This window comes from Haliotis asinina, chromosome 8 (assembly GCF_037392515.1).
Source record: "Haliotis asinina isolate JCU_RB_2024 chromosome 8, JCU_Hal_asi_v2, whole genome shotgun sequence".
NCBI lineage: Eukaryota > Metazoa > Mollusca > Gastropoda > Lepetellida > Haliotidae > Haliotis > Haliotis asinina.
The window spans coordinates 15,624,640-15,644,052 of NC_090287.1; the positions used below are offsets into that span (position 1 = coordinate 15,624,640).

Sequence of the window (19,413 nt, forward strand, 5' to 3'; positions counted from 1 at the left end):
AAAGGTATGTACACCCGATTTACAATATGTAGTCAAGCATGCACCCGTGAAATAGTCGCTCAAATGGTGCAGCATAGATGGAGCAAAATGTTAACATTAAAGTTCAAGTCAGTTTTGGATAGCGAAGCAGTGTTCAGTAGGCATATGGCCACCATGAACACGGATACAAGCTTAACACGCCAATATTGTCCTAAGCATGTTCAATGGGATTACGATCAGGCGACCTTTCAGGCCAGTCCATATGTGTGACGGTGTTGAGTTAAACAACATCATTCACAACTCTTTCTCGGGCATTATCATCCATTGACAGGGATTAACATCTATAACAATGAGGTTAGGGCCCGCTTGTTGTGCCAGAGGAATAATTACAGGTAGGTTTCAACCGATCACACTGCATGTGTGAAGTGTGGAGCACATCCACGCCACACATTTTGCATGTTGTTTCTGAGGGCGGTTGTGCTCGGATGATGTTATCGATGTTGTCAGATAAATCAACTGGTTAAAGGTATGCATTCTTTGAATCTTTACCTTTCGGTAACATGTCGTCAAACATCGCTATCGAGATTGATATAGGTACTACACAGGAAATACTTGTTGTTTAATCTTTTTGTAGGAGTATACATTGTTTACTGAATCATACACCATCTTTATATGCATTGTTCGACACCCAAGTCACACCCTACCTGTACACATACTGTTCTGAATCACACACCATCTGAATATACATTGTTTTCTAAATCACACACCATCTGTGTAAACATTGTTCTCTGAATCACACACCATCTGCACATGCATTCTTTTCCTAAACACACACCATCTCTACATGCATTGTTCTCTGAATTCATACAGAATCTGCAATACATGCCTTTCCTCAAAACAAACTATCTGTACATGCATTGTTTTCTGAATCGCGCACCATCTGTATATACACTGTTTTCTGAATCACAAACAATCTGTACATATATTGTGCTCGGAATCACTCACAGTCTGTACGTGAATTGTTCTCTGAATCACAAACCAGCTAGACATACACTGTGCTCTGAATCACACACCATCTGTACATACATTGTTCTCTGAATCACAAACCAGCTAGACATACATTGTGCTCTGAATCACTCACCGTCTGTACGTGCATTGTTCTCTGAATCACAAACCATCTAGACATACAGTGTTCTCTGAATCACAAACCATTTGTATATGCATTGTTTTCTGAATCACTCACCGTCTGTACATACAGTGGAATCTGTCTAATCCGGCACTCACTGGGACTGAAGAAATCATCTCTTTTAGACAATGTGCTGGATTGTAAAGCTGATGATAAATGTACAAGCCACGGAAGGGACTTAGATTTTATACCTGTGCGGACAACTCTCTGGATTAGACAGATGCAGGTTTTGACAGCTTTCACTGCACATTCTTTTCCTTAACACAAGCCATCTATACATGCATTGGTCTTTGAATCACACACTGTCTGTATATACACTCCTTTCCTAAACAGAAATCATCTGTACATGCATTGTACTCTGAATAACACTACGTCTCTCTATATATATTCACACGCATTAGAAACGCAAGTTATTTATCCAAATAGGTAAAAAACTCAGACCAAATGGATATGGAGTGTGGGCATATAGTGATCGCACATCGTTTGCATATACATTCTTGCATGGTCTGAAGCACACATCGTTTGTATATACATTCTGTTCCTTTACACAAACCATCCATACATGCATTGTGGTCTGAACCACACACCACTTGTACATACATTCTTTTCCTAAACACAAACCATCTATATAGAATACCAAGCCTGCTCATATGCTTCAATGCTGCCCTGTCTACTGATGATGCATATCTTCAAGAAAAGTGGCCAAAGGACTTTCTTTTAGAAACTGAATTTGAGAAAATGTCTCACCTCTTTTACAAAGGTGAAGTTGAGCCCCAGAAGCCCGTCCCACCACGTCATCGACAGGTAACTGACGTTGCCTTCGCAACTGCCGTTCACGACGGCGTCCTCGTCCATTGACAAAAGCACTTCTTTATTGTAAACCTGCGAACACAATCAGATGAGAATGCTTACAAAATGTTGAGGTGGAATGTACCTAAGAAATACCTGTTATTTACGAATAAAAAATCAGTAAGAATAAATGGCAAGATGACTTTAACTTATAACAGACACGTGGAGCAATATTCCAGTATCTTTTTAATGTTCATCAACGTGCCCTTTAAACAGGGATTGGCTGTAGAATAATCTGAGCAGGATCACAACATTCAAGACCTCAGGAAATCTCTCACTCTCTCGCTCTCTCTCTCTGTCTCTCTCTCTCTCTCACACACACACACACACACGCGCGCGCGCGCACGCACGCACGCACACACACACACACACACACACACACATCCTTTAATGAGAATATTTATAACGCGCCTTTTCCTGGCTAGATATCCTGCTGGGTCTACTTCTATTTGTGAGAACTTCCACTGCTGGACAGTAAACTATAATGTGGAGTTCATCACAGACAGACTGACTGATAAAGCTTCATATAACTTACGGATATAGTGATTGGTTATCTACCTAATTCACCGTAAACCTTAACTATAATTAATATAAGATATAAATATTTTTCGCATCCTTGGACTGTTCTTTCGGATCACCATTATATGACAGTCCTTCAGCAAGTGCCAATGTCGACCTAGCCACTCCATATCTTTGATACTCTGTTTCGTTATTTCTGTATCTGTCGATGTTCTTCTCTTGCCAAAGGTGAGACTTCATGTATCAAATGTGTTTCCCTGTGGGACAGGACTGACGACCCAGAAATTCCGAGGAGCCAAGCTGCCAAACACGTTCACTCATCCGAGAATTCTTAACTTAAACTAATAATGACTTGAGCTCTACGTACAGGATCACACATCACTATCCCACATAGCACTTAGCAATATTCCAGCAGTATCACGACGGGTGACATCCAAACATTTGCTTCACACATTGCACAATGCTGTATGTACCGTATATGGACGCAGAGACAAAAACTGATATCCAACGCATTTGCACATGTCCACTTATAATTGTACTGCCTGTTCTCAGTCTATTAGTATTAGTATCTATATTTATGAAGGCGATTCAGCAGTGCATGCTTATGATATAGTCAGCATTGCATAGTGGTCCTTTTTACCTGTCATTAAAATACTGTTTTACTACACATGACCAAGATATAAAATGTCGCTAATTCACTCACTCACTAATTCACTCGCTCTAGATTTAGTTACCTCATTGAAAATCCCCGACTGTGCTTTATAATTTATTCGTAGAGTTACATTTATAGTTGCTAGGAGACAGGGGAGATCATCTAAATATATTATATAATCTGGTGCAGGCCTTGGTCCATCCGGGTCTTCTGGTTCTGTAAATGTAACAAAGAATACCGAATAAGATCAATAACACATATGCCATTCGCCGCAGCCAAATGATTTTGTTGGAACATCCGGTCGTCACGTGGAAAAAAATGTGAAAAGGTAGGGTTTTCAAGATTTAGGCGAAATCAAAACCGAGGAAACATCATGATGAATCTGGCAAAACATGTGAGTAAACTACATACAAAGAATAGATGAGACATACACACAGAAACACAGAAAGGTAAGGTGAGATGGTGCGATGGTGAGGTAAAATGGGGTATAGCATCGGATTCAGATATTGCTCTAATATAGACACGTGTTTGCGTGAGTGCTTTGACTAGTCCTGCATGATTCCGGGCATATATTGACACTGAAATGGCACACTGATCCCCTTTCTTTGTCTTAAGCCCGAACGTTAGGCAAGGTAACAAGAAGTACCTTTGTTTAACGTCTTTCAGCCGGGATTGGAACCACAAACGTTCCGCTCTGCTCTATCCACTGGGCGAAGGGACACCTGAGACAGACAGGCAGGGGTTCAGGCTACGTAAGACAGCAGCGACACGATACATGTGCACCGTGGATCCTCATGAAGTTTGCATTTTACAGCAAATGTGCAAATAGGGGACTGAACTGGACATAGCTAAAACAGTTGAAGGTCATAATACAGTAAGACTTTACCATCTGTTGTGAGTTCTGAATTGGTTGTGTCTGATTCTGCTACACCGCGTGGTAAACCTGAAACACAGAAAGCCATTCGGGAATACAAAAATCATTGGTTACTACGAACATCAGTCAAATGTTAAATGATTCGGTGTGTCTGAAACTTTGCTTCTTTCTGTGGTGAAAATAGCAAAAACTTGTTACATACACATAAGTCATATACCTCTAAAACAGAGTATATGTACAAGTGCGCAATGAAACCAATTTGGCAAACCTAGAATAATATTCAAGGTGAATGGAGATTCGAACCCACAAATGTGTTCCTGGAGCACTAAGAGGACACAGCTCCAAGAAGGAAACAGTAACTCTTTGGACGTCGAGGCAAACCTTGCACACGATTCAAATGAGAAATTCACTTTTTCACTGAACACCAATCCACCTCCTCGAACCCCACACCCCCTCCCACATTATCAATTAACTTTATGTACACCTGGTGTCATCACAGATCAAAATCACATATTTTAAGTGATTCAGTCAAATAATTCTCACAGCTGTTTTCCCCTTTACACAAGATTGTACCACAGGGTACGTTTTACAGATGTACACGTATTACTCTTTCGTTAAATATGAACGATGTTGCAAGTTTATGAAATAAACCATAACTTCGATAAATATGTGTAAATATTAAAATATCTGAGCGTGGACTCGAAAGGTGAATCCGTCTCAACTGACGTCATATTGAAACCTCTGTTGGAACCGGATCAGATTTCCAGCCGTCGACAAAGGAACAAACAAACTTCACACCCACAATCATCACATACAACACCCACGGATAGTTGTAAGTAAATCTAATATCTAAAAGCATACAAAATCAGGCAGTTTTTCGATGAGAATAAATCTACAGCACTTATAGTCTGAATATACGCAGATCCTGCGAGTGTATTACCTTCTCAAATACCACCAGTTCGGACACATATTCCAATGTGAGCTGGTGTGTTCTATTTTCTGTTCACACTGCTAATTATTATTATAAACTGATAATGTCAAATATGATTTATGAATTAGAGAAAAATGACAATACAATTTTGTTATGTTGCTTATGGCAATCAGAATTTGAATACGTTAATGAACTAAATCCATTTTGCATCATTTTTGTTAAAGTGCCTGCCTCATATAAGACGTTTCTGCAACAGGACACGGAATGTTTGAATTCGCGGAAACGTATTTTGTCTTAAGCTAATAAAAGACTGTATGGTCTAAGACACGTCCTCAACCACGTCCTCAACCACATCCTCAACCACATCCTCAACCACATCCTCAACCACGTCCTCAACCACGTCCTCAACCACGTCCTCAACCACATCCTCAACCACGTCCTCAACCACGTCCTCAACCACGTCCTCAACCACATCCTCAACCACATCCTCAACCACGTCCTCAACCACGTCCTCAACCACGTCCTCAACCACGTCCTCAACCACATCCTCAACCACATCCTCAACCACATCCTCAACCACATCCTCAACCACATCCTCAACCACATCCTCAACCACGTCCTCAACCACGTCCTCAACCACATCCTCAACCACATCCTCAACCACATCCTCAACCACCTCAGCATCAAAATCACAATCAACAAGGACATTAATTTGGACTCACGCATCAGTATGTCCTCAAACGGTCTCCAAAACAGAGACGCTGACAATTACATTTCCAGAAACAGATCTCTTCACTTTAAAGAAGCATGTGCGAGGGGCGTCCCAATGTGATCGGCCTCACCTGGACATTTTATAACAATGCAAATGTTTTTATGCTTTATGTTTCTACAAATTATCTGTCAAGCTCAAGCAAATTGTTTTTGCCATGTTCCAGCCTTACGATCCCAGTTTTGTGTGACTTTTAATCTTGCTACCCCCATAAGCAAACGCAAAATCGGGAATAAATGCATCACTTACTTCAGGAAACAAAAAATGAAAGAAACATTTTGTGCATTTGAGATTAGTAGAAGTCCCCTTGAATCCAACAATGATATGAAAGTGCATAAAATGCAATTTGAAACTACAATTGCTTGTTAAAGTGACCCCAATGATGTATTCTAATGTTTTCACTTATTTATGCATTATACCAAGGGTTTAAACGATATACTGAATGGTCACACAAGTGCCAGTTCCCAATATACTCTAAACAGTGCCAACTTGAATGTCTGGACAAAATGTTTTTGAAACATTAAAATGGGTGTCCTTTTAAAACATCCTCATCTAAATAAAAATCATGCAATCCAAATCTTTAAATAGTGATTATGGTGTGATGTCATCTATCTTATACTGAACATACTTTATATTACATTATCTGAACGCACGCCATCATCCAAGAGGTACCAGATGACTGATTGTTTCAAATCTCAGAGTCATCTCGTTATTGCAACCAAAGTACTTCAGGATGCCAGCCTCTTCATCACTGAATACGGGTACGTTCTAAGCTGACAGAACAGGATTTGCCTTATTTGGTTGTGGTATTGTCAAATGCTTCTATTATTATTATCTTCACACATCGTTGCAAGAACATTTCTGCATCAGTTTCCAACACAGCTGTATCATTCACATTGCATGCTGGGCCTGGTGTTTTGTGACATGTCAGAAGCTTTGAACCCACGTAGCTGATACTTACACTATTGCTAAAATTAATAGAATTCTTTCTCCTTCTATATCTGTCATTCGCCGACCAGTCATTACCATATAGAAAAATATCAGGACCAATTCTGGCGCGGACATTAGAAATAGAAGTTCCATCAACTAACGCATGTTTCTGTGGTTATACCTCAATGTCATAGTTTAATGTCCTCAACAAAATAGTTCGTTATTTCAAAGGTTTTCCTCGTCTAAAGTCAAATCAGGTATGTTTGACATGGACGCAAATCCCGGAACTGTGTTATGTAGAACAAGGAATGATAGAACGCAAAAGGGAGAAAACTCATCAAAAGGGTTATCAATAATGTATAAATCCCGATATTGGTTTGGTTCCAAACGTTCGATATGGCCATTCCAGTGATTCTTGCTTTTAGACAGATAAATATTAGGCAGCAACAAGTTAATTAGTTCTGGGAAATCATCGAAACTTCACCATCGCCAGATCTCTGACCTTGGTATCAATGCCAAGATGGAAGTCGTTGTTTGCTTCAGGCTTTATTGATGTGCTTCACAAGATGCACATGGAACTACCATACGGTGTATTCCATGCCTTTCTGTACGCACGGCATTAAGAGCATGTGGGTTGGATCAGCCTCGGTTCAATACAAACCGTCACATTTCTGGGCATTAGTGCAATCTGGACTTCAGCGCATATGTTTCAATGTAAATGACATTTCTCGTCAAATATAAAATATAAAGACTCTACTCAAACTATCAAATACATGTAACACCTCAGGTCTCAACATTAGTAATTAATATATAAAATATGGACCGGAAAAGAGACAGATGTAACTTTGTGAAGTGGGCAAGTATTAATGTAACAGCATATTTCGTGTGTTATTACCATTGCAATATAGTACATCTTTAAGCAGCGATTTCTTATGATTCAGAAAAAGGGTTTGGTCGATCTTTTCACAGAACTCTAACAGGAATTTCAGCAGCATTTAAGCTACTTCATCTGTGACAAGATGGACAGGAAAAAGCTCTGGGATGTACGTCCTGGAAGTTCCCAGTAGGAGGAAAGTCGGATTATGATTCAGACACATGTTACTTTATCATAAGTATGGGATTGACTGTCATTAGAATGGCCCAATATCCCCATAGAAATAGCCAGACGCACACTAGATATAGCTTCCCATCAGCCACTGGACGTTCTAATCGTGTTAGGCTGTATTATACAACCATAATGTCGCTATAATGAAATTCAGATACATTAGCTGATGTATTGGTGCCAGCTCACCGGGTTAAACAGCCTAACCTAATATCTCTAAATACCACGGCCGGGAATACTCATCACATTGGAGATCCATACTAGTTGTCATTGCTGTCCTTGTATCGAATACGTCAAGGCAGTCTCCCTGACCAGGAGCTCATTGTAGGCGAATAGGGACGACTACAGCATCAACAACGAAGAAGAATTAGTCATAATGTATCACATTACATCATCTTGATCACCAGAGGTCCATGGAAGAGCCACTGAGCAAAGCCACAGAAACACTTTAGTCTTTATGTACATACAAATAATCTTAGGATGAGAGATTGTTGTTTCATACCGCAGCCTGAAATATGTGCTTCACAATTGGAGCTTATATGATTCGGAACGAGAGACATGTTCGTTTGAGAGGGTGAACAATTGGGGGTGGGGTAGGGTGGCCGTCAACCTTTAGATGTGCACTAAACCTGTGATTGTGGGTTCACACCCTAGACTGTCATAAAACTCAGAAGAATGACACTAGGTTGTTTTTTCAGTATAACCTTGTATCGTGAAAACATGGTAGCTACATATTCAGACGTATATACTACCCATCAAAAGTTTAGACTTAGTGTATATGTAACCACTTACTTCGGTCAAATGTTTTAAACTACATCTTGAAAAATATTCCATACTGTTTACACATGAACTGATGTATTGTAAAACAAAACTTTGAAAAAGTTATTGTTATGAGTTTAAAAAATGATGACAAATGCCGAATCCTGACTAAAAAATGATGACAAATGCCGAATCCTGACTAAATAATGATGACAGATGCCGAATTCTTAATAAAACCTTACACCAGAACGCAGCTGTTCACATGCACGATGTTTGCACATTCTTTTCAGAAATTTGAGGCTTGATTCTTGTGCAGTTCATTTGCATAAGGTTTGCAACTGGTTCCCACAAGTTGGTGAAGAAGTCAGTCTTCGAGATAGAGTACTAAAACAGTACTAGAATCTGTACTTTACTAGGAAAGTGTGATCCCAAATGTAACATATGTTACATTTGACCACTTTCTAAATGCCATTGTATCATCATAAACTACGTATGTTTTAGTAGACTACGTTTATAACGAACACACTAAGACGAATTAATGGATGCAATGGATGACGATGTTTAGTCAGGCAAAATGCGTATAACGAACTTACGTCTCTTTGAGTTCGTTGAAACGATAGTCTACTGTTATCATTAAAGAATCAGGATGCGCGTTTTCGGGAAACTTGTCATATACCCAAACCTTTTTCATTTGACACCGTGCATTGATAGCATTAGGTGGAGACTTGTAACACATCTGAAGTCTCGTGTTGGTTATTTGAAGGAAATCAAGCCAAAAGACGAGTTTTCCATCTAACAATTGCTTGTGCTAGCCATGTCTCCCAGTCAGCAATATGCTTCTTACACCTAGCACGAAATGGGTACCAGGTAAAATGAGATGACGATGTGACTATTAATTTCTAGCTCTGCAAGAGTCATATTTGATTGTATTATACCTCCCATGAAGCTACGAATGAAATTCAAGCCTACTCTTTTCAAAACGTTATTAACTTTGTCGTATTATTAGCCTTCGTGTTTTGAACACGTATCATTTCTTTTAAAAAAACCCTCATCCCCCTTAAGCGGCACACAGTGAATTCGCTTATGATCAATGGCCTTTAAACCAAAAAGAAGATTTGAATAAACAACAACTGCAAGCATTACTCCTAACGGCTTACAAAATACACACTGAAAAGCGAAGGGAACATTTCCACCGCTGCACAGTGATTGAATACACTCTACCGAAATACCGATCATTAAAAAATAATTCAAGTTGATTTATAAAGGGGAAAAAACACAAATCAAAGAAGACTTGGCCCTTAAGTAGGCGGAATACGTTGTTAGGCTGCGAAAGAATGTTTACAACTACAGAAGTTGCCACAGTTTGAAAGTCCGAAAACACTTTGGAGATCAATTTCTAGCCTAACGGTGGTATATGGCAGTGGAGGTGGTTTGTGGGACACCAAGAACTGTAGAGTAAAATACTTGCAAATTTCCCCCAATAACCGAGTTGGCCGGACGATGTTTGGTCAATTGTTGAATGTCATTATAGCGTTGTTGGATATCAATCTAGCGGAGAGGTCGTTCATGTCGACACATTCCAAATATTCCTGACGGATGGGCTCGGTCTTTTCGGCGTTATAAAGCGCTTGGAAGGTGATCCCGGCTTTTTCATACAATTAGCTCCCGATTTCGCCAGATTTTAGCAATTTCTCTCCGAAGCAGCTGTGGTTTTCTTGGGCGACAAGTCTAGCAGGGGTATCGACCCCACGCGCTCAATTTGCACTCGTCAATCAAGATCAAGAGTCGTCCAGCTCCGTCCCGATTCTATATAATCTCCCTCGTTCGATTAAACTTCCATTAACAAGAGTTTTTTCACCAAATTTCCCCTTCACTTTTTCTTGGCTATCGAGGTTCAGAATCTGGTCGATGAAGGATAATAAAATGAGCATTAGCAATGTAAATACACGTCACTGATCCCGAGTGAGGAAAAAGTGTTTCAAATATCCTGAGCTTCTGGTAAGCAGTTGAGCAGTCCCCTCATCAAGGGCCGGGTTAATCTTTGTCCTCAATGCCTTCCTAGAACGACTTCATGCCGAACATACAACCGACATTCTTCAACTCGGCCGTTTATAGAAATGCCATAATTGAATTTCTCCGTGGATGCTATTCAGATGGAGTCGGAAGGTGCTCGTGGAGGGCTATCTTTCATTATGATCAATCATAAACTTATGATTCCTTTTGAAGTTTGCTCTTTAGCGATAATTACATTACAATGTGGGCAAACGTGTTTAAGGACTTTTATCTGCCCGAGCCGACGGTAGACTTACAGGTGTGATAACAACGTATGATTTATTAGCTTTTGTGACATGTATGGTCTGAAAAAGTTTCATATCTTAAACTAACGGTTTTTAGTGACATATTATTATAGGTTACTGCCAGAGAAACTATCAACTCAGATGTATGAATACCAGTGAATAGCATTATTATATTTGGTTTTGCATTAAACAAAATGAAAACAATTTAAATGTATAGAAGGGAATACATTTTATACCCTTAATAAAGAAACCGGTTATAAAGCCACCCTATAGAGTATTTTAAGGCAAAACATTAAACAATAGCTGCATATGTTTGCGCAATCATCGCGTGCTTTATTATACATGTATTGCAAACTTCTTTTTGCGGCGTTGAACAAAAATACACACAACATATTTTCACATCCAGTTTTACCTGTTGTTGTATGTGAGCAAGTTAGATGCGTAGTTGGTCGGAGCTTTTAAAGTAATATGTGTCAAGGTTTTCATTTTGAAAACGTTTAAGAAGTAGATGGATCAAATCATTTGAATTATTAATGGAAGGGACGATCATCTTTAATCAAACTTCATTTTGTACATTTTCAGATTTTAAAAATTAAAATGATCATGGTACTGAACCATTTCAGAAACTTTGGTGCCATCTTTGGTCGATATAAGAATACCTAAAGAAACCATGGATGTAACAATGTTCATGTAAAACCCTTTTGACTTCCACATATCCACAAGTGGGTGTATATCTGGAACAACATATGCCTAACTGTGGAATTTAATCAATTACTAAAAATAAAACTTTTTACTTCATTTTCAAAAGTGACAGGTAGGAAAAACTCTACAGCATGTTGTGTAACACGGGAATTTAAATACGCTACTTGCTAAAGCAGCACACCGCTGGAAAATACATCGGGGCATTGCTATAGCAGGTGACAGGCTTCATTAAGCCAAACCTTATTGATTGGCTGGGGCAGAAATTTGTATTATGAACTTCTGGCATAGCTTGTGCTCACAAGTTAGCAAGCTACTTAAAAGTTTGAAGCGGTCAAAGTATTGGTTCGTTGAGTGGGTGAATTCGATTGGTTACTGAGAAATGCGAAAGAAGTAAAGGCGAACGTTTGCAGGTTCGCTAATCCTCCCTAATGCGTCACGTGATTGACTTGGAGATGGTTCGTCTAAACATCTGTAACTATAGTCGAAATTATCGATGCAGTGGACTTTTTTGACATGTTAAATATTTGCTCTCTCAGCATATTGTTGACACACGTAGTTAACCGGTAGTTATTTACACAAACCAGACAGTTATCGTGTGTCACTGGCAGTATTTTTAAATAGACTTAAATAATAATCCTGAAACTTATCACTGAGTACTGAAACGTTCGAATGTGATCAGAAAAAAACCCCGAAAACGTCCTTGAGAGTCACAGAGGTAAGTCTTGATCGATACTTTAACACAACATTGTTCCATGACATAAATGTTAATATACTGAGGGAAAGAAATAAGGGATCACGTGAAAGGACACATGTTCCTTTATTTTTTCTAAGTTTCTTTGTATTGCAAGGCTTGTGAAAAAACCTGAAAAAAATAAGGGAACACTTGTGCTTTCATACGATTCCTTATTTGTTTTCTTCAGTATATTATAGTTTTAGGTTCATGGTGACATGTTTGCCATAACATCGTCTCTTTTGAAACTATCGTTCTGTTGAAAAGGTTTATGAAGCATTGATCAAAACACATCACACCCTGAAATTACATTAATATTGCAGCTGCCGGAGCATATAACAATCTTTCATACGTGAATCAACATGAAAACATGTGAACTGCAGCTACTATCACACCTTTACATTTGAAAGAAGGTAACATTGCGTTAATATCTGGTACAGACAGACAGATGACAATACTGAATACACAAGGATGCAGCATCCGTGATAATACAGCAACCAGATGTGACATTAGTATTACACTCACCAGAGTGCAAATTGAGATTGACTGGACTTAAGTGTCGCATTCAATGATATTGCACTTCAGTCAGTAGAGACTAATATGTCCATGTGGATTTTTACTCTACTCTATTTTTACTCTACTCTATTTTTACTCTACTTCTACTCTATTTTTACTCTACCGCTTCCATGATGCTAGTTATCATGTGTGGATTAACAAGTCGAAACTGTCAGTTACTGGAAATTAGTTAGGAGAGCATCTCGATGTCTACTATATGGTCTCTGGTCAAACCAACAAACAACAAAGGAATGTGATTCAATAACCAACTCTATTCTAAAATTAGTTAAGCTCAAATCAATACATACATACTCATACTTAGAACATTCTCACTCAAATCTACAACATTAACATCCCTCCTTCTGTGACGTATGTTCAGATCTTGTCTGGAATCTAGAACATTCTTGCTCATACTTACAACATTCTCACTCAAACCTACAACATTAACATCCCTCCTTCTGTGACGTATGTTCAGATCATGTCTGGAATCTAGAACATTCTTGCTCATACTTAGAACATTCACATTCAAATCAACAACATTAACATCCCTCCTTCTGTGACGTATGTTCAGATCTTGTCTGGAATCTAGAAATTCTTGCTCATACTTAGAACATTCTCACTCAAACCTACAACATCAATAACTCTCATTCTTTGACGTATGCTCTGTCTTGTGTGGAGTCCAGAACATTTTCTCTTACACCTAGAATATTCTTCGTCATATCAAAGAAAAACGATTCCTTAAGAAATGTGTTTTCCTCCCAAAACTAAAGCAATCTTATACCTGGTCCAGTCGTTCTTATACTAAGAACTACTAGAAATCCTACTAACATTTTCAGATAACCTCTACGTAGGAATCAATTTATTACACAGATCTCTGTCATCTGTGTGGACCTTTCTGTACCCGTGCCAAAATATTTATGAAAAGTCTTACCTCCGACATAGCACGTTCTATTAACAAAACTTTAATCGAGTTAGATAGATTCCCACATAGTGTCTTTTCCCGTTGAATATATATGTACATATTTCACGACCCCTTGTGCCAAACTATATCGGACAAAATGTCAGGAATCAAAAGTGACTTCAATTACTACGACGATTAACTTACGGAACATTCAAGTTCAAACTGTTTAGAACATTTCTGACACATCACCTGAGATGGACATGTACATAATGGTGACACCCAGCTATTGCTGAGATGCAGATATGCAGTACGAAGATGCTTAAATTATGTGTTGAGAAAATATGTTGCTGTTCTCAGAAAACGTGTGAGTTTTGTCAATACAGAAACAACCTCAGTCGTGTACAACACGTTTTTCACCTCGCGGAAATGACATACAGTTTTCGATTTGGAATAATGTGTATATTGATTATATATATTTAATTCTATATCTCACAGCTTTGAAGGCAGTTTTAATGACACATGACATTGTCAGTTTCATATATGCCATCTTTTGGGTAACATATAGATAACCAACTGACACTTTTTCAATTCGTTCATAATTAAATGTACTTTTTACCCATATGAGCTTGTTTCAAAAAGTATTTTCAAGATTTCGTTAATTTCTTTTTAGTTGTGGAGTATTTACATCCAGTTTCTGATTATTGCTTAGTCCAGTATTCGGGCATTTTCGAACTTTCATACATGTTATGCACTCTTAAAGTGACAAAGTCATTTCTATAGTCATATTTTTCACGGTAAAATATGTTCCAGAATATGAAACTCACAATGTTTCAGATGTGGTATAAAGATGGTTATTTACACTCCCGTCTGTTAATCTGAATGTGTTCTTTTCAGTATATTACACAGATGTTCATTTTACAAGACCAACATGTGGTTTGGTGGCCTTCCATCAACACTATTTCCATCATTATCTTTACTCAAAGCATAGTACTGTGTCCAGCTCCTATTATATATTATTATCAGCTAGTGTTTATGAATGACTACCAAATCGTGATGTGACCACGCGTAAGAAAGGAGACACTACATCTGACTATCATGAGGTCAAAAGTTCAAAGATTCGCAGTCGTTTCTAAGAATTAACATAATCCTCCTCCAAGGTAATCTGAAGTGGAAATATATTATGATTTTTTTAAAACTTTGACATGATACAAAATAATATATCGATAGAATATTATTAACTTTTAAAACCCAATATCAAGTTATGTTAAGTCTCCGCCCACTCACAGTTAACATCCATCTCAAGTATTCAGATGGAACTGGTTGTATAGATGGAAACGTTCAACTATTATTTTTTAACATATGATCATATCATGTCCGAATTTTACTTGTTATTTAACCGTTGTTTGTCCATCAAATATGCCAAATAAATACTCGAAAAAAAACATTTTTGACAAAAAACAGAAACAAGCTGTTGCGGAATTTGTAAACACGGGTTCTCCGCTAATACTGATTTTTACTTCAGTATTCAGAAAAATGATGATGATGATGATGATGATGATGATGATAACGACGACGATGCTGACGATGACGACGATGAGGAACATAGGCGGTTTAAATGGGACGTTATCAAATAATATTCTTTGAATATATATATGAGCCTTTGAGCATGGGTAAATCCCCTTATATCCCTCAATCTGTGTAAAGACTCTAAACCCATCGTGGGATACAATGTACAGGAGTACGTTCGTAGACAAAGAGATGATTCAACAATACAATACAATACAATTTAATGAAGCTTGAGCATGTATGTCTCTCCACATTGCCCTTCTCGTCCTGCTTATGCTAATGGCCTGCAAGACAGGGGACGCTAAGATATGTCCCCTCCATAATCCCCAGTGCCCTGTCATTTCGTCCATGTTGCTACATCAAAAACTAAAGGTGGGCACGTTTGGGAGACAAAAGCCACAACCGTACACTCATTTACCAGGCGGACGCAATGATACCCAAATACCAAACCAATTATATACATAAAATTGCCACAAAAGGTGTCTATCTCCATGATAATGACTACTCGCGTTTTGGCACCATACAGTAGACGCAGATAATCTCAACAATTTACATTACACAGTATGGAACTTTATATAAAACTCACTGGGAAACGTGGGGGTATTTATGTCCACCATTCACCATGCACTCCCATAAATAACCTCCGTACCTACTTTCTTCATCACTGATGTGACGGGACTTGATCCATTTTAAACGGGACCACGACACTTTAGCAAAGGAGATACATTCTTTGGTCTAATGGCTGTCAAGTAAGTTCAAAATGTAACAGCCTCTAAATGTGCAAGAACAAATTTGCACTTTAATGCTATCTCCAACATTTCATTAAAACAGAAAGATGATATGACATGATCGACTGATCTATGGTTGTGCCACATTCCACAACGTGATGTTGTCGGCGGAACTAGTCATTAGTTGAGATATAAATCCTCACAGCTTGAACATTAAAAAAGAAGAAACATTTCTGTTGAAATCGATAATTTCACCGTCTCTACCATTGGTCGCTATGTACATGAACCACTACTGTGTTTTAACAACAATAGCTTTGGCAGCTGTGTCACCTACTTTCGTCAAAATGAATATTCCACTCTTCTATATTAATGTTCTGTATTTATCGTAATTTTTATAAACATTATATGTCTATTATTGAGAACGGGAAATATATAGATTCGTGTTAAACATGTTGGAGGTGAAGTAAATTGTCAACGTAATATGACACTCTACTGTGATCAATGAAATCTTAAAATACATGTACTTGACAATAATACAGTTCCACCATTCCACCATTCCTAATAGAAGTTTCTAGACTACAACCCCCCCCCCCCCCCCGCCCGCCCCCCAAGTCTGAGTAAGTTCTCCAATCTTCCATCTAGACCTATGCATTGGCGATGCAACGCTCTGATAACACCGTTGACAGCCGATAGCTATACATGTAGTCAGAACACGTTGTGTACAGGCTTACAGGGGACTTAAATGTTAATGATATTTTGCTGTGGCATTTTTCTGCAGATGATTATTAATCTGCTCCAGACTGAAATTACAAACTTACGAAAAACTGCTGAACTTCAAAAAATGTGTTCATGAACTCTGCAGAGCACGATATCATGTTGAATTCTCCCAAACTGTTGCCTCAGCTTGTGTAGAAAGTACAACAGACAACCAACACTTGAGTTGATTTGCATTGCAAGGAAAAGGGAAAAACCTTTTCCCAAAAGTAAAATAATTACACGTGCAGGCAGTGGTAGTTCACAACGCTGCCAGACATCAAACTTTACAGACAATTGTGTAGGGAGGGAACATCACTAAATATACAAGATGGGGAGCGAAGAAGGGGAAAATGAAAATACTTTTACCCCCAACTGTAAAAATATGAAATAATACGTGTTCACTATGAATGAGTCTTTAAAGGAATCCTACTGAAAATCAACCAGTACAATAAGAGGCATATTCCAATGGCTCCGAACCGAGGAATATGAGCACGAGGTCATGGCGCGAATGTTCAATGATAACACACGTTATACACAGGATACACACGTCAAAGGTATGACATCACAGCAGACAACTAAAATATTTCTTGAAATCAAAAAGTTTTTTCGTCCAGCAACAAGGCAGTAGACGTTTCGTTGAAGTTTAAGTCTTTTCATAGTCACGGATGTTCCGTTTCCGATCGTGCCTTTTACAATATTTAAACCGTCTGTTCGGTAGGTTTAACTGCTGATTAACAGATATGAACAAATGGCAGTCTATTATCAGGTATTAATTTTGCGTGTTTCGTTAGAACACATATGTGAACATCCCACCTCACAGAACCAAAGTGTAGATAATTTCATATACGATGCAGTAATAAGTACATGCTGTCATTTGAAGGACACAATATTGATGACTTGAAACTTTACCTGCATAATATGGTGCATGAGGACATGCAATACATGTATATAACATGTGCATACGATGAAAGGAACTACCTGCGAGTAGATTACAGAAAGGGATATTGACGATCTTACCTGTCACGAGGATACACAATCCAATTAGGAACAGGTGCGACACCATCCTCTCTCGCCTTCTATAACTGACGCCAAACTTTCCAGTACCCCTCCAGTCCTAAACAACTCCTTATCGAAATTTCCAAATTCACCAGTGTCTCCCGCGTTCGTGAAATCGAAGATCTGCAGTGTGAAATTATCGAGTTGTGATCCGAGCGAGCGAATTCGGTCTATAGGCTATTTCAGAAGAGTAAACCCAACGCCGTGATCAGTGCAAACTATCCGATAAAGATAACGGCTCTGCAATTTCCTGTTGAAAAGGTAGATTATATCTGATCATGGCAATTTATCGAACGGCTACGTCTTGGCAGTTTTTTTTGTAGAAGTTTCACTATTCACGGAACTGCTAATCACCCAAGCTTTTTATGTCATTGCGCGAGACACTGCCTTGCGTTTGTCAGACCTTATTAATTGGAATCTATAATTCAATATTTAAAATAGATTTGAGGATCTTCATACTTAACGAAATCAGCTGGACACAAGTCTAGGCCTTGCCTCGCGGGACGATTGTTTTGATGCCCATATCTCGATAACACGAGAGCGTATATGACCTGCGTCCCACCCACTTGCAGCATGTGTAAAATACAGAAAATATTTCAATGGTGATACACATACAGTATAGTATTAACCGCGATCCAGCTGGCAACACATTGTACTGGCAACATAATTTTAGCATAAATTGTTAGAAACTAATTATGCGGAACATGTCAGCATATATCAAACTTGCTTGTTCACACAATGCACGAACGTTAATCAATTTTGGTGTTGCATGTGTTGGTAAAATACATATGATTTTATTGTGATTTTATTGTGCTTGAGAGAATATGGGTTGGTGGTGCTTTCGTACTACAGCAATATCGAGTGAGTGAATGAGTGAGTGACTATGACTTTATGCCGCTTTTAACAATGTTCCAGCAATATCGAGTGAGTTAAAGAGTCATTTGGATTTTGCGGTGCTTTTAACAATGTTCCATCAACTTCGAGTGAGTGAATGAGTAACTATGATTTTATGCCGCTTTTAACAATGTTCCAGCAATATAACGGTGGAGACACCGGAAATGGGCTCCACACACTGTACCCACGTTGGGAAAAGAATAGGGACCTACAATGATATGAGCAGATGGATATGTACGAATTCGACACGCTCCATGTTTTCTCCTGTTGCAATAGGCTTACAGTTATCTGTATACATCTATTAAGGTCAAGGTCGACGTGTCGAATTTGTATTGATATTTGTTTATTTTCATTTTCAGTTGTAAAATAAAACATTTCTTTGTACAGTTCCAAGTATCGTAAGTCGGGTTTGCCGCATATAAAATTCTTCAAAGTGTTCCGTCCATTAAGGTTTTCACTCTGGTATGTTTAACACCTTTACCAACCATCGTTGTAACCAAGCCCTTAAAGGGCATTTACTCACACCATTGCTTGACATCGACCATTGTTCAGCCAAACCATTGTTGGCATTTAGTCAAGCAAGTGACTTGGGTTAGTCATGCCATTGATGATTTTTTGTCAATCCAATAATATCGACAGCTGATCATGACGTTGATCTCCACGTACATAGGTCATGCC

The 19,413-nt window shown here is 38.6% G+C and overlaps 1 protein-coding gene across 1 annotated transcript in view; it reads right to left on the reverse strand.

The window, feature by feature from the left end:
* Window positions 1–18,424, reverse strand: part of LOC137294530 (lysosome-associated membrane glycoprotein 5-like) — a 25,271-nt gene extending 6,847 nt beyond the window's left edge. Inside the window, exons 1-5 of the mRNA XM_067825566.1 lie at window positions 18,301–18,424; window positions 17,803–17,964; window positions 4,072–4,128; window positions 3,268–3,401; window positions 1,913–2,047 (exon numbers count right to left, since the gene is read on the reverse strand). Coding sequence (XP_067681667.1) covers window positions 1,913–2,047; window positions 3,268–3,401; window positions 4,072–4,128; window positions 17,803–17,848 — 372 coding nt within the window. The 5' untranslated portion in view covers window positions 17,849–17,964; window positions 18,301–18,424. The remainder of the gene's footprint in view (window positions 1–1,912; window positions 2,048–3,267; window positions 3,402–4,071; window positions 4,129–17,802; window positions 17,965–18,300) is intronic.
* Window positions 18,425–19,413: the final 989 nt, after the last annotated feature.